This window comes from Leptodactylus fuscus, chromosome 5, assembly GCF_031893055.1.
Source record: "Leptodactylus fuscus isolate aLepFus1 chromosome 5, aLepFus1.hap2, whole genome shotgun sequence".
NCBI classification, from domain to species: Eukaryota; Metazoa; Chordata; class Amphibia; order Anura; family Leptodactylidae; genus Leptodactylus; species Leptodactylus fuscus.
In genome coordinates, this window is record NC_134269.1 from 3608487 (window position 1) to 3624275 (window position 15789).

The window sequence follows — 15789 nt, forward strand, 5'->3', positions numbered from 1 at the left end:
TGTGCTACCAAGTATTAGGCTGAGGGCGCCAATACTTCTGTCCGGCCCATTTTTGGAGTTTTGTGTAAAATGATCAATGACGTGACTTTTTTTTTCATTCTCTTTTGTGTGTTTTCATTGCAAGCAAAATAAATGAAGATATTACCAAAGAGTTTGTGCTTGTAATCATTATCTGGAAGAAACTGAGGATTATCTGACAGAACTGCAGGGGGGCCAATACTTTTGTCCAACACTGTAGACTGTGCAGGCCATTCTGTTCTTCTTTCCAGTCTACCTACTTCTTCTTGACTTCTTAGGTAGTTCTGGCATAACCTAGGAGTATGTTTTAGATCAATTTCTTGCTATGTCTTGCATATCTGATCAACCAGAGGGTATAGTATGGCACGACAAAATACTGTAGTAGCTCTTCTCGTTGGTGTCAGTCACCCTGTGCAAGTTGCCAACAATGGGTTCAGCAAAAGAGCCCCAGGCCATCATGTACCATTATCCTTGATTGACCGGTGGTGTCCCACACTGAGGAACCTTGCTTTCACCTACTTGATCAAAAATGTAATTTTTTTAATTATTCAGTCCATAAGTCCTTCTTCTTCTCCTCTGTAGTCCACTGCAGGTGTTGCTTGGCCCAGGTAAGTCCTTTTTTTAAAAAAAAAAAAAGATTTTACAATTATAGCTGTGGTTTTCTTACTGATACTTGACCTGTCAAACCAGCAGATAGAAGTCTTCTCTCCACAGTTGAAGTGGAAACTTTTGCAGTATTAGAGCTCGTTCACACGGTGTAACGTGCCGCAAGATTTGGCACGTGTACGCCGCGTGACCCTTTGCGTGCCGTACATGCTCCCATTGAGTTCAATGGGAGCGGGGATCGTATGCGCCGCGCTAGTTTGCGGCCGTGAATAAATGCATGGCCGCAAACTAGCGCGGCGCATACGATCCCCGCTCCCATTGAACTCAATGGGAGCGTGTACGGCACGCAAAGGGTCACGCGGCGTACACGTGCCAAATCTCGCGGCACGTTACACCGTGTGAACGAGCCCTTTAAGTTGTGCCTGAAGATTTTACATTCTGAGGTGTTGATCACACAAACTGTTGATTCTAAAAAAAACTTGTCATGTGATTTTGTCGTGGCCTTTCGTCCACCAAATCTCTTCCTGTTATAATTTGCTCCAATTTCCAAGTGTTATTTTTTTGATGTTATAGAAAACTGCCCTGACTGCCACGTTGGTTTTCTTAAACATTTCTCTATAGGACAGACCAACACTTCTTTGGTTAATTGCCTTTTTTCTTGCCCTAGAGCGTGTTATAATGAAGTCTGTCCCAACACCAGTAGGTTGAGCCACCAGTATTATTCCAATTTACTTCCAAATCCAATCTAGAACTTCTTTTTTGGGCATCAAAGATGTTGTCCTCAATGTCTTCAATGAAAAAAACCCTTCAGTTAAAACCAGAAATTCAGCCTATTGTTCCGCTTCAGGTAAAATTTGTATTATTTCTATGAACCTTCGAGAATGTGCACATGATCTATTGTACTAGAACTGTGTTAATTAGAGATGAGCGAACACTAAAATGTCCGAGGTTCGAAATCCGATTCGAACAGCCGCACACTTTTCGACTGTTCGAACGGATTTCGAACCCTATTATAGTCTATGGGGGGAAATTCTTGTTTCAGGGGTACGCAATATTCAATAAAATCATACTTACCAAGTCCATGAGTGATGGTCGGGCTGGATTCTGCTTGAAGTCTTCTCCCGGTGCAGGGTCCCCGCATCTTCGTCTGGGTGGAATTCACTCTGCCTAGGCATCCGGCCTAGGCAGAGCCGACTGCACATGCACGTGCATGCACAGTCAGCTCTGCCCAGGCCCGACGCCTAGGCAGAGTGAATTCCACCCGGAAGAAGACGCGGGGACGCAGTGCGGAGAAGACTTCGGAAAGGTAAGAGAAGAACCAGCGTTGATTGGCAGAATGTATAGCATTCTGCCAATCAATGCTGGTTCTGCATCGAACCTTAAACTTCAAACAGCTAGTAGTGTACGATCGAGTACGAGTATTTCGAATACCGTAGTATTCGATCGAACACCTACTCGATTGAAAACTACTCGCTCATCTCTAGTGTTAATGTCCAAAATAACTTCATAAAATTCAGGTGTTTTAAAACTTTTGATCAGTAGTGTACATGCCAGGATTTAACTACAGTGGCTTGCAAAAGTCTTCAACCCCCCCCCCCCCTCACCTCGCTGTACTCTGATACTCCTAAATAAAATCCAGTGTCAGTGGTTTGTTAGAGAGCACTAGTGAGAAAACAGCATCATGAAGACCACAAATTTGTGTAGAAGTTTAAATCAGGGTTAGGTTGTAAAAACACATCCCAAGGAGCCCTGTTCAATCCATTGTCCAAAAATGGAAGATGTTTTCTACAACTGCAAACCTACCAAGTCATGGCTGTCCACCTAAACCGACAGATCAAGCATGGAGAGTGCTGGTCAGAGAAGCAGCCAAGAGTCACTCTCGAGGAGCTTCAGAAATCCACGGGTGGGAGAATGTGTCCACAGGACAACTAAAAGTCCCTGCACACTCCACAAATCTGGTGATCTTTATGGAAGAGTGGTAAGAAGAAAACCATTGTTGTAAGAAAGACATAAGAAATGGCGTCTGCAGTTTGCCACAAGCCATATAGGGAGCACAGCAAACAGGTGGAAGGAGATTCACTTTCCAGCAAGACAATGACCCTAAACCTACAGCCCGAGTTCCAGTGAATGATTTAGATCATGTGTTAGAACGGCCCAGTCCAAACCTAAGTCCAGACATAACATGTTGCTATTGCTATAGGGGTGCTGAAGACTTTTGCAAGTCACACTTTTTAGATTTTCATTTGGTTAAAATTTTGAAAACTTTGTATCATTTTCCTTCCACTTCACAAATATCTGATACTTTATTTGGGCAGATAGCAAAGGCCTTCACTCTACATCTATGGTAAGATTGTTCTACTTTCTCGTTCTACTTGCAGACCAATCTGACTGAGGTCACAGAATTTTTCCTTTTAGGATTTCATGGCAGTGATCTATTAAGAAACGTTCTGTTCCTTCTGTTCTTCATTGTTTTTGGTTCAACACTATGTGGGAACCTCCTGATAATATTATTGGTGTCCACCAGTAAGATCCTCCACACCCCAATGTACTTCTTCATCTCACAACTCTCCATCAGTGACATTTTATTAACTACAACGATCGTCCCCAAGATGTTGCACGTTTTACTGAAAAATGGAGAGACCATGACTTTTACTGATTGTTTTTCTCAGTTTTTTTTCTTCAGCTCTTCAGTAGAATCTGAATGTTTCCTCCTCGCGGTGATGTCCTATGACAGATATGTGGCCATCTGTAATCCCCTCCGTTACTCCACCATCATGATGAATCCCTTGTGTGTTCAGTTGGTCGCTCTGTGCTGGTTTTTGGGCTCTTTCTTTTCATTCATTCACACTATAACGCCGGCAAAGTTATATTTCTGTGGACACAATATTGTTGACCATTTTTTCTGTGATGTTGTTCCTTTGCTAGAGATTGCCTGTTCGGACACCTTTTTTGTTCACTTGGAGATGCACATCATTGGTTCTATAATTATAATAATCCCAACCACCATCATTGTAGTGTCTTATATTTATATTGTCCGGGCCGTCTTAAGGATCCCATCCAGTACTGGTAGACAGAAAGCCTTCTCCACCTGTAGCTCCCACCTCATTGTGGTCTCCATATTCTACTGGACCATGTTCAGTGTTTATGTTTTCCCAACAAAAGGACAGACATCAGCAATGAGTAAAGTCATCTCCCTGCTATATACTGTGTTTACTCCAATGATCAACCCCATTATATACAGTCTGAGGAATAAGGATATCAAGAAAGCCGTACAAGGAATAATTCATAGATAGAGTTGAGTCGATCTTGAGATTTCAGGATTGATTTCAAAATCCGATTTCCAATCATTTTCCAGCCGATCCCGATTGTGAAATTTGCTCAATCGCCGATCGGGATCCGCTCTTACCTGATCCCGATCACTCAACCCTTTTCATAGACAATGATTGACAGTCATGTACATGTTCTGTGCAAAACATATAGGCAATTATCAAAATTTTTCCTAAATTTCCCATCACTATTTGGTGTGTCCATGTTACACACAATTAGCTCTTCTCGGTACTTGCAGACAGTTTTTGACAGAACTGGGCAGGGAGGTTGTTCCCGTCGCCATCTTGGAGAACTAAGCTCAGATCTTCTGTGGAAGTTGCTGGCTTCAATCCTTCTGTCTCTTCATGTCATCCCAGACAGACTGATGATGTTGAGATCAGGAATCTGTGAGGGACGGATCATCACTTCCACGACTCCTCCAAGGTCACACCAAATATTGAGGGACTTACATTTCTCTTTTTCTTCATTCACGTAATTTTATTAACAGTAAACCATTAAAGGGATCCTATCACTCAGACACAATTTTTTGTAAGTACCACATTGGAATAGCCTTAAGAAAGGCTATTCTTCTCCAACCTTTCGTTGTCTTCTCTGTGCCGCTGAACAACCCTCGTTCTTGTCGGTATGCCAATTAGCTCTCTCGCAGCACTGGGGGTGGGCCCCAGCGCTCAAACAGCACTGGGGGCATCCCCGATGCTACAAGAGAACTCTCTCCAGCGCCGCCTCCATCTTCGTCAGCAGCGTCCTCTTCAGCCTCTTCTTCCGGCTGTGGCTTGTAACTTCTAGGCCTCGGGACTTAGGCAGAGCAGACTGTGCATGCCCACAGGCCACGAGAAAATGGCCACTTACAATACTGTGCAAGCGGCCCTTTGTATGGAGTGCTATTTTGCATACCGAGAAAAACTGGGATTGTAGGCAATTGGCGGCTCAGAGAAGACAATGAAAGGTAGGAGAAGAATAGCCTTTCTTAAGGCTATCCCGACCTGGTACCTAGAAAAAATGGTGTCTGAGTGATAGGATCCCTTTAACCCTTCTATCTATCAGAACCTTCTTAGTTTGCAGAATTTTTTCAACAACAACTAGAAACTTTTCCACAGTACATTGATATCATGACTTTGTACATGTATAGTACTGAATATGTGGTGTAGTTTATGAAGTTTGGTGGCTACATTATATATGTTTCTGACATTGATTTATTAAACAGGAGACATGTTAAGTTCATTAAGTGATTCCACTGTCTGTCCCTGCTGATATTAAATTGATGCTGAAAGTTTCATGAAGTATTTACATTCTTGCTGTGTTCAGGCAGAGAGCCTGGTGTTCTGTGGCAAATGCCAAGCGTCCTGCACGGTGTTGGGCTGTGAGCACAACTCCCATCTGTAGATGTTGGGTCCAGATACCATCCTCATGGAGTCAGTTTCCATTTGTGCAGACACATGCACATTTGTGGCCTGCTGGAGGTCATTTTGCAGGGCTCTGGCAGTGTTCCTCCTGTTCCTCCTTGTATAAAGGTGGAGGTAGCGGTCCTGCTGCTGGGTTGTTGCCATCCTATGGCCCCCTCCATGTCTCCTGGTGTACTGGCCTGTCTCCTGGTAGTGTCTCCAGCCTCTGGACACTACACTGACAGACACAGCAAACCTTCTTGCCACAGCTGGCATTGATGTGCCGTCCTGGATGAGCTGCACTACCTGAGCCACTTGTGTGGGTTGTAGAGTCCGTCTCAGGCTACCACGAGTGTGAAAGCGCAGCCAACATTCAAAAGTGACCAAAACACCAATCAGAAAGCATTGGTACTGAGATGTGATCCGTGGTCCCTACCTGCAGAGCCCTCCTTTATTGAGTGTCTCAATAATTGCCAATAATTTCATGTGTTGTCTATTCCATTTGTACAACAGCAGGTGAAAGTGATTGTTGGAGTTACATTGTGTTGCTTAAAGGGGCTCTATCACTGGGAAAAGTCATTTTTATCTAAACACATGCTTGCATAGGCTTTAGAAAGGCTATTCCACCCTTACCTTTTGTATGTAGATTGCTTCAGTGGTCTCTGAATAAGTCCGTTTTTATTCATATGCTAATGAGCCTCCAGCCAGTACAGGAAGTTCCCAGCAGCCTCCTCTCTCCCATTATCTTCTATGTGTGTGAAGCAAACAGGAAGCTGAGTCATCAGCAGCAGCAGGAGCCGTCTCCCATAGAAGACAATAGGAGAGGTGTGCACCTTCTATCGTGCACTAGTCTAATTAGCATATGAATATAAACGGACTTATTCAGAAACCAGTGAGGCAATCTACATACAAAAGGTAGGTGTGAAATAGACTTTCTAAGGGCTATGCAAAGGTGTGATTAGTTAAAAATGACTAGTGACCTAGTGATAGAGCCCCTTTAAGGGTTCCCTTTATTATATACTTGATACGACCTCTCCGCTAACCACTCATGATTGGCTGAGGGGCTGTCAGGTGATGTTGCCCAGAAGCCCACCTGAGTCATACAGACCAGGAGATCCTTATGCTCTTTAGAGAGGTTTGTCTGAGACAAATCATTTTGGCTTTACTAGACACTTCAATCCCATCGATGGATAAGGGACATAGTAGGGCTTGTGTGGCTGATGTCCCCATATCCTAAATGTAGTTTCCATTAAATTTCTCCAATGATTGTGATTACACTGAACAGGATTTGATCGCTCACAATGGAAAGTGAAAAAATTCATCTTTGTACTAACACAAACAAACTTGTCTAGAAGAGATTGAGGAGACAGAAGGTTCTAGTGAAGGACTAAGATATCTGAATGGACTGGAGGGTTTGAATAAGACAAGGCAGGGGGATGAACAAGAACAATTGAATCTGGAGGAACCAGAGGGGTGTGGAGAGGAGAAAGGAGTCTAGAAGAGTCTGCAGAAGAGAGAGGGGCCCCGAGCAGACGGAGGCTCCATTACAGCGTGTTTATGTAAACCTTTCCAATGCCAATGACTGAACCTTGACAAATGGGTTTTGGAAATGTTCTTTAAAATTTGAAAAAAAAATGCTGTTTGACTTGTAAGCCTTATAATATCTGGGGAAAAATAATGGATCTGTAAAGATTGTTTATATAATAAAGCAGAGATATGATAAATGATATTTAATAACTCATTTGGTTGGTATGACCATATGAAAAGTATAACTTTTTAAATTCAATATTTTTTTTAAAAAAAAATCACCACATTTCCTATTTTTTCATGATCAAATACAAAACATATTGACCAAAATTTACAACTAACAAAGTACAGTGTTTCACAAAAAACAGTCTCAAGTCACAATGGTGAAGTAAAATGTTTCAAAGTTATTACAGCATGGGAGATTTGAAAAATGGAGCTGAGGAATGGGTTAATAACAAATGACAGCTTCATGAAGTTGTCACCTGGAATGGTCTTCCAACAGAATTGAAAATCTTGTTGGAGGTGCTGGGCACTTGTTGCTTTTCCTTCACTTCGGTGTCCAATCCATTTCATTTGAGTTTAGGCAGAGCATTTGTGACTGTTATGTCATCTGATGTTGATGGTCTGTGGTCAATGAGGTAGTCAATGAGCCTTTATATAGCCTGGATGTAGGTTTGGGGTCATTTTCCTGTGGAAAAATATATGATGGACAAACCAGATGGGATGGCATGTTATTGGAGATATGCTGTAATAGTCATCTTAAATGTCTCTTGAATTTTGAATAAATCCCCAATGAAATAGCCCGGCACCATTAAACCCCCTCCTCCATGCTTCTTGGTGACAATCCCACCCCTAGAAACCATCTGATCTCCCTTTCTGTGTCTCATAAAGACATTACAGTTGGAACAAAAAGTATAAAATGTTGACTAGGGTTGAGCGATCGTGTTCGGAAAAAATCGGATTTTGATCGGCGATCGAGAAAATCGCGATCAGAATTCCGAACACGATCTTTTTAGGTGGGATCGAGATCGGTAGTATTTCCCACAATGCCTTCAAACTGAGTATATAGTGTATACTCAGTGTGAAGACTCCGCTGCAGTTCCATAGGAATGAATGGAAGCAGCCGGCACACATCCTTAACCCCTTGCGCGTCGGCTGCCTCCATTCATTCTAATGGGAGACTAAAGTAACATCTCTAGTAGCTACTTACCTTCAGAGATGGCTACTCCGCTGTTCTTCGCCTCGCTGCCCCCTCCCTGCCAGGTTAGGAGAGTGTGGGCGGGTACAGGGCGGGGAGACGTGACGTCTCCCCTCCCAGTACCCGCCCACACTCTCCTAACCTGGCAGGGAGGGGGCAGCGAAGGGAGAAGAAGACTGCAGCTGGAGTGGCAGCGAGGCGAAGAACAGCGGAGCAGCCATCTCTGCAGGTAAGTGGACACCAGGGGGGACTAAATAGCCAGAGGATTAAAAAAAAATCCTCTGGCTACTTTAGTGATTCACTACACAGCGTGAATTCTAACAATTGTTAGATTCCATGCTGTACAGTGAATAGGATAGCTTTTAAAATCCGATCTCCGATTAATAAAAAAATCCCATTGACTTGCATTGGGATCGGAATTGGGATCGAGATCGGGTTCGAATGAAAAATGATCGGAAATCGGATTTTAAAATCGATCCTGAAAAGTCAGGATCGGCTCAACCCTAATGTTGACTCATCAGATCAAAGTACAGATTTTCACTGGTCTAAGGTGAAGAAGAGCTAGCCAAGTATACAACATTGGTGGGACTCGGATTAGATAGCAAGATGGCCACTTAGCTTGGGTCATGTGTAAACACAGTGGGACAATTTTCCTCATTGTGTGTAATACTGTATATCTCAATGTAACTATTCAATAATATTAGTGCTGAATAGGGAGAACCCTAGAGCCATCAGATCACATCCCATAGCTGAGGGACATGATGGACTTTTAGCTAAGACTTTGGCTTTGTGTTGTCACGTGTGGCTAAGGTCACCAAGTGGCCTTGTCCTATATGTTGTTTCTAGAAATGAGCGAGTAGATAAATATTCGATATTCAATATTCGTTTCAAGTAGCCCCTCAATATTCGACTACTCAAATCGAATATTGAACCCTATTATACTCTATGGGGGAAAATTGCTCGTTTCAGGGGTAGGCAACATTAGATCAAATTGAACTTACCAAATCCATGAGTGAGGGTCGGGCTGGATCCTCCATGCAGTCTTCTCCGTGCAGCTTCCCCGCGGCGTCTTCCGGCTCTGAATTCACTCTGCCAGGCATCGGGCCTGGCAGAGCCTACTGCGCATGCCCGCACTACAAGAAAATGGCTGCTTACAGTCAAAGAGGCCATTTTCTTGTAGTGCGCGCATGCGCAGTCAGCTCTGTCCAGGCCCGATGCCTGGCAGAGTGAATTCAGAGCCGGAAGACGCCGCGGGGAAGCTGCACGGAGAAGACTTCCAAAGGTAGGAGAAGAACCAGCGTTGATTGGCCGACTGTATAGTATTCAGCCAATCAACGCTGGTTCTGCATCAAATTTTTCCATTCGAATAGCGAGTGGTACTCGATTGAGTACGAATATTTCGAATACCGTAGTATTCGATCGAATACCTACTCGCTTGAATACTACTCGCTCATCTCTAGTTGTTTCCATTCATCTTCCATTTATTTTCCCCAATGATTGTGATAACACTGAAGAGGATTCTACAGGTCACAACGGATGACAAAGAAGAATTGTATCATTGTACTTCTTTGCTAATATGAACAAACGTGTCTGGAAGAGATTGAGAGGAGAGAAAGTTCTAGTGAAGGACTAAGATGTCTGAAGGGGCTGAAGGGTTTGAAGACAGGGGGCCTGAAAAAGACTGAAGGAACTAGAAGGGTTTGGAGAGGACAAAGATGTATAGAAGGAACAGAAGGGTCTGTAGAGGAGAGAGGGGTCTGGGTGGACAGAAGATCCAATACAGTATGTACATGTGTAAGTTCCAAGGCCAAGGACTGAACTTTCTTTGACTTTTCTTTCTATAAGTTAAATGTACTTGATAAAGTTTTCTGTTTTACAGAAGAAATGTTTATCATCTCTTGACAATAGTGAATTATTAGACAATTCCTCCTCGAGAACACAGGAGACTTGTAACACAAGAGACCAAGAGACACCTGAGGTAACGCAGAAACTTCCCATAGTCTTGTGTGCAGCTATATATACCCAGGTAGTTACTTTGTGGATTTTGTGCTTGTTCACATCAACCAAGATCTCTGCATTGGGTGTTATTGTGTTTGATGAGTTGTATTAGTTTTTATTTATTGATGTATATATAAAGAATAAAAAGTGAGGAGGACCTCCAAGGAAACTGAACTATTCTGGTTGGAAAATGGAAATGGTAGACGTAAGTGCAATATTATTATTATTATTATTATTATTATTATTATTATTATTATTATTATTATTATTATTATTATTATTATTATTATTCAGGATTTTATTCAATGAATATATGTATGTACAGATATAATGATACAGATATACATAGAACTGAAGAAAAGCAACACAGCTACAATGTATCCCAGTTATGGCAGGTTATAGGCTCAGCTGCACAGGTAACATTTAGGTTGTTTTTTCAGTAAATTCTTACAGATTTGGATAATTTTTATTTCTCACATTATATCATATGAAAACAGAAGAGAAGAAAGGGAGAAGTCTCAGATATAAGAGTAGCATTGGGAAGAGGAGCAGGAGGTACATTTCTATCTGCAGAGGAATACAGAAAGATGCAGCAGAGTTTGTTATCTAGGATGCGTCAATGACTTTTTGGTTAAGGGATCACAATGCAGAAAGTCACCATGTGGCAGAAAGTCAAGGTTAACGTTGCTTCACCTTCACACACTATGTAATACAGGAAACTATTGTATGCTTTTATATTTGTTTGAACAAGACTTTTGACTACTTAAGGACTGTTCTGACTATTTCTTTATATATGTATATATGTATTACAACAGTTAAGGGAAAGGTGGTGAAAAGCTGGAGAAAAAATTGTGGAGGAAATTTTGGATTGATGGTAGAAGTTGGTAGAAGAATGGGAGGAATGGAGGCAGCTAGGTGAGAAGTGGTGGAGATGTTGGAGGTGATGTGAAAGAGGAGCTGAAGGAGAGATGATGGATAGCTGGAGGGATGTGGAAGATCTGGAGGATGGTGGGTTATAAATGGAAGACAGGCAGTAGTGCTGCTGATGGAGGAGCCATGGTAGATCTGGAGGAGAGGAACACAATGTAGCTGAGGATCATTTGGAGGATTTTAGTCTGTCAGCAGAGGTTTAGGGGTGTAGGAATCTGATTGTGGTATTATATGGATACATTGTACTTACATATACATGGTGTAAAATTAGGAAGTAAAATAGTTAAAAGGTAAAAGTCTGGATGAAATACCTTGCAACTAGTTTTAGTAAGTTTAATTTGATCAGGAGATCCCAAAACATACCTGGATTAAAAAAACATTATTAAGATAGTTCTTCTACTTGACCTGAGATATTCCCCAAATAGTGGTGCAAGATGACCAACTTAAGGCTAAAGCCCCACGTAGCGAGCCACATCCAAAACACATACTGTACATCTTTCATTTTATACTTAAGTCTGTTCCACTTTCTTATTCTGCTTGCAGAACAATCTGACGCTGGTCACAGAGTTTTTCCTTTTAGGATTTCAAGGCAGTCGACTTTTTAGAAATTCTCTGTTCCTTCTGTTCCTTGTTGTCTTTGGTGCAACAATATGTGGGAACCTCCTGATAATTCTATTGGTATTCACCAGTAAGAACCTCCAGACTCCAATGTACTTCTTCATCTCACAACTCTCCATCAGTGACATCTTGTTAACTACAGATATTGTCCCCAAGATGCTCCACATCCTCCTGAATAATGGGGGGACCATTACATTTACTGATTGTTTTATTCAGTTTTATTTTTTTTGTGCCTCAGAAGAATTTGAGTGTTTCCTCCTGGCTGTGATGTCCTATGACAGATATGTGGCCATCTGTAATCCTCTCCGTTACTCCTCTATTGTGACTAATTCATTGTGTGTTCAGTTGGTCTCTATGTGCTGGTTGTTGGGTTTCTTCTTTTCATTTGTCCTCACCATAACTCCGTCAAAGTTATATTTCTGTGGACACAACATTGTTGACCATTTTTTCTGTGATGTTGTTCCTTTGCTGGAGCTCGCCTGTTCTGACACCTTTGTTGTCCACTTGGAGATGCACATTATTGGTTCTCCAACTATAATACTCCCAACCATCATCATTATAGTCACTTATACTTACATTGTTCTAACAGTATTAAGGATCCCATCCAGTACTGGTAGACAGAAAGCCTTCTCCACCTGTAGCTCCCACCTCATTGTGGTCTCCATATTCTACTGGACCATATTCAGTGTTTATGTTTTCCCAACAAAAGGACAGACATCAGCAATGAGTAAAATCATATCCCTGCTATATACTGTGTTTACCCCAATGATCAACCCCATTATATACAGTCTGAGGAATAAAGATATTAAGAAAGCCGTACAAGGAAAAATTCATAGACACTGACTGACAGTAACATGAGCTGATGTGGCCACATATTACATGTCTTTTAAAATGTTAAGTAAACTGTAGCCATTCAATTTAATCTAACTTTTTTCATTGCTTTTATTAAGTTATCATTTTCATGCTAACAATGGCTCCATCTGTATATGGACAGTGCGCAGTAACCCTTCTCTACCACTATGTGCTGCATATAATTCTCAGTCTCTCTTTATTCTGTATACTTTAACACTGTAACATATAACGTCACTAGTCCTGTATGCTGGGTGTAATCTTCAGTATTGGCTTTCATTCTGTATATACAGTATAGGCCGTCCATAGTTCCACTTCTTTTGTCCTGTATACTGGGTACTTCTTAGTATTGGCTCTTATTCTGTATATACTGACATGGAGCATCACTGACCCAAGGAAGAGGTAAGGCTGAACGTTTTATTGCTTATTTGTGTTTATTAACATATATATTTTTTTAATTTGTATTCTTTATCAGCTTGTATTTTGTCAAACAGTATTTTAATTCTGAATAAAATGGTTAAGAAGGGGCGTGTATGTTTATTTGTTTCAATGAAAAATGTTGCATGTGTTTTTTTTTTTAAATGTATCACTGATGCCTTACTAATGGCTACTGTCGGATTCCAATACTAATCAACGACTATCACCCTAGTACGCCAACAGGGGTACCAGGAAAAACTGGGCATGATCCAGAACCTGACAATCTAGTGATAGTATTGTACTGATTGGATTATTAGGCTGCGAAGAACCAAACACCATGAGATTTCCACTTGTTGCTGCTTTATTGCATTTGACATTTTCCTCTTATTTATTTACTCAGTAATAAAAACATCAGGGGTTTCTTTCATGTTTCATAACCAAACAAAAAATGACAAAGAAGCACTAGGCTACCATTAGCATGGTGGGAAACACACAGTTCTTGGGCTTGTTTTTACCTGCCTAATAGTACTAGAATGATTCTGGATCAGTACATAACATCAGTAGCTCATCATTTACTGGACCCTACCCCCTGGTGGTGGTGGGTAAAGGGTCATAAGGGGGGTTAATGTCTTATTGCAATTTAAAAAAATGCATAATCGTTGTTGAGTATTTTATTGTAAAAACAAAACACTGATTTACATTGATGTAGTTCTCAAAATACAACAGTCCACAAAGCAAACCTGCAGATAGAATGCGCACAAAAAAAAAAAAAAAACCTACAATAATAAAAATAATTGAGCAATACCATCATTACACTCATCTCTCCTGGTCTAGTGATGCTGCATGTCAGTAACCCATTTTGGTACAGTTGTTATTGAAGTCCTCATATTCAAGGTGTTACTTGTGGCCATGCCAAGACTGTAAGTTACCACCTCCTAGTGTACGGAATGTATCCATCAGTGTGATGGAAGTGCCCATTGCTGAAGGATCAAGAATAGGGTAGGGCGATCGGGATGAGAAAAGATCAGATCCCGATTGGCGATCGAGTAAATTTCACGATCGCGATCGAGTCCCACTCCCGCCTAAAAATTATCGGGAACGGAATTCCGATCCCAATCGCTCAACCCTTATCTGCATCATAATTCTACTTAAAGGGATTCTACCATTAAAGCAACTTTTTTCTATTTACCACGTCGGAATAGCCTTAAGAAATGCTATTCGTCTCCTACCTTTAGATGTGGTCTCTGTCGCGCCGTTCCTTAGAAATACCGGTACTTAAGGGTATGCTAATGAGGTTTTGGCAGCAATGGGGGCGTCCTTCTTCTTCATCTGCCTCCTCCCCTTGTCTGTCGTCTTCTTTCTTCATCATGTCTGACGCCTGTGCAGCCGGCTGCAATTGCGCGCATGCGCAGTACGCTCCTCACATCTTCACCGAACATCTTCGAGTGTACTGCGCATGCTCAATAACGTCCGTACAGCCCTCCAACGCGCGAGTGAACTCATCCAGGTGTCGGAGGGCTGTACGGACCTTACTGAGCATGCGCAGTTTACTCTGTTCGGCGCAGATGTGAGGAGCGTACTGCGCATGCGCACAATTGCAGCCTTGGAAATATGGCTGCCGGCCGGCATGCGCAGTCGGCTCTAACAGGGTCTCACTGTCAGAGCCGACTGTACAGGCGTCTGACATGACGAAGAAAGAAGACGACAGGCAAGGGGAGGAGGCTGATGATGAAGAAGGACACAATCATTGCTGCCGAGACCTCATTAGTATACCGATAAGTATTTCTAAGGAACGGCGCGACGGAGACCACATCTAAAGGTAGGAGATGAATAGCATTTCTTAAGGCTATTCTGATGTGGTAATTAGAAAAAAAGTTGCTTTAATGGTAGAATCCCTTTAACTTAACTATAACTTACCTGCACAGAACCGCTGCCACTCTCCTGAGCTCCCTGCAGTTGTTCTCTGTCCTCTCCTCTCTCATTCACACGCCATTAGAGCACCAAGTTGGCGGGGCTTGTTGTGGCTTAGCAGAGTGTGGGCGGGAAGACATGAGTGATTCACTAGGTAGGCGGGGCACATATGGCGCTTTGCCGGCGTCTGAATGAGAGAGAAACGGACAGAGAACAACTGGTCGGAGCTCCAGGAAGAAGCTTTCACACTGGGAGGGGAGGTGGCAGCGGTTCTTTGCAGGTAAGTGGAGAGCAGAGGGGACTAAGTAGACGGAGGATTTTTTAATCACTACACAGCGTGGAGTCCAAAAATTGAAGCCTTCAACTTTTTGACTCCACACTGTGTAGTGAATAGAATCGTTTTTAAAATCTTATTTTCAATCATTAAAAAATCCCATTGACTTGTATTAGGATCGGAATCGGGATGGGGATCGGGTTCGGATGGAAAATGATAGGAAAACAGATTTAATAAATAATCCTGAAATCTCAAGATCGGCTGAATCCCATTCAAGAAGCAAACAGTGAACAAATGGTCACCACTAGCTGCCTGGTATTGTTGGGTATTTCAGGGCGCAGAGAATGGTACAAAGTGGGAATTTGATTATTTTGGGGACAAAGGGTGATGCAGGTTGGCATTATATTAAAGGGGGGACCAGAGCACTGGCAGATAGTTCAGGCCAGGGAGCAAGCAGGGAATATCGTCACACCACCCTCTCCCTGATACAGAAGAGGCGTTATATTTTGGGGAACATGGAGGCATGATGCTATAGTGGGGGGTGCAGCAATCTCAGATACTATAGCTAAATCTGGGAAATGAGTAAAACTATGGGCTCACAGATTGCTTCTCTGTAGTGTAAGGGGACAAAGAGGGCATTACACTAAGAGAGCATAAAGTGGGGCATTATACTGTAGGAAACCCTGGTGGATAGGCAGTACAACAGTAAATTCAATATAATGATAACTGTGGTA

The 15789-nt window shown here is 42.2% G+C and overlaps 1 protein-coding gene across 1 annotated transcript; it reads left to right on the forward strand.

The window, feature by feature from the left end:
- Window positions 1-2402: 2402 nt before the first annotated feature.
- On the forward strand, window positions 2403-12447 carry LOC142204301 (olfactory receptor 1G1-like). The gene is made up of 3 exons (XM_075275611.1): window positions 2403-2582; window positions 9938-10036; window positions 11530-12447. The coding sequence occupies exons 1-3, from the start codon at window positions 2403-2405 to the stop codon at window positions 12445-12447; spliced, it is 1197 nt and encodes a 398-aa protein (XP_075131712.1).
- The last annotated feature ends 3342 nt before the right edge of the window (window positions 12448-15789 follow it).

What these genes read in the sequence shown, in the direction of transcription:
- LOC142204301 (XM_075275611.1), top strand. Translation starts at nt 2,403, where the DNA reads ATGTTTTCTACAACTGCAAACCTACCAAGTCATGGCTGTCCACCTAAA. An exon ending in CTGCACACTCCACAAATCTG is followed by an intron (nt 2,583 to 9,937) that starts GTGATCTTTATG and finishes TCTGTTTTACAG; the next exon opens with AAGAAATGTTTATCATCTCT. An exon ending in GAGACCAAGAGACACCTGAG is followed by an intron (nt 10,037 to 11,529) that starts GTAACGCAGAAA and finishes TTCTGCTTGCAG; the next exon opens with AACAATCTGACGCTGGTCAC.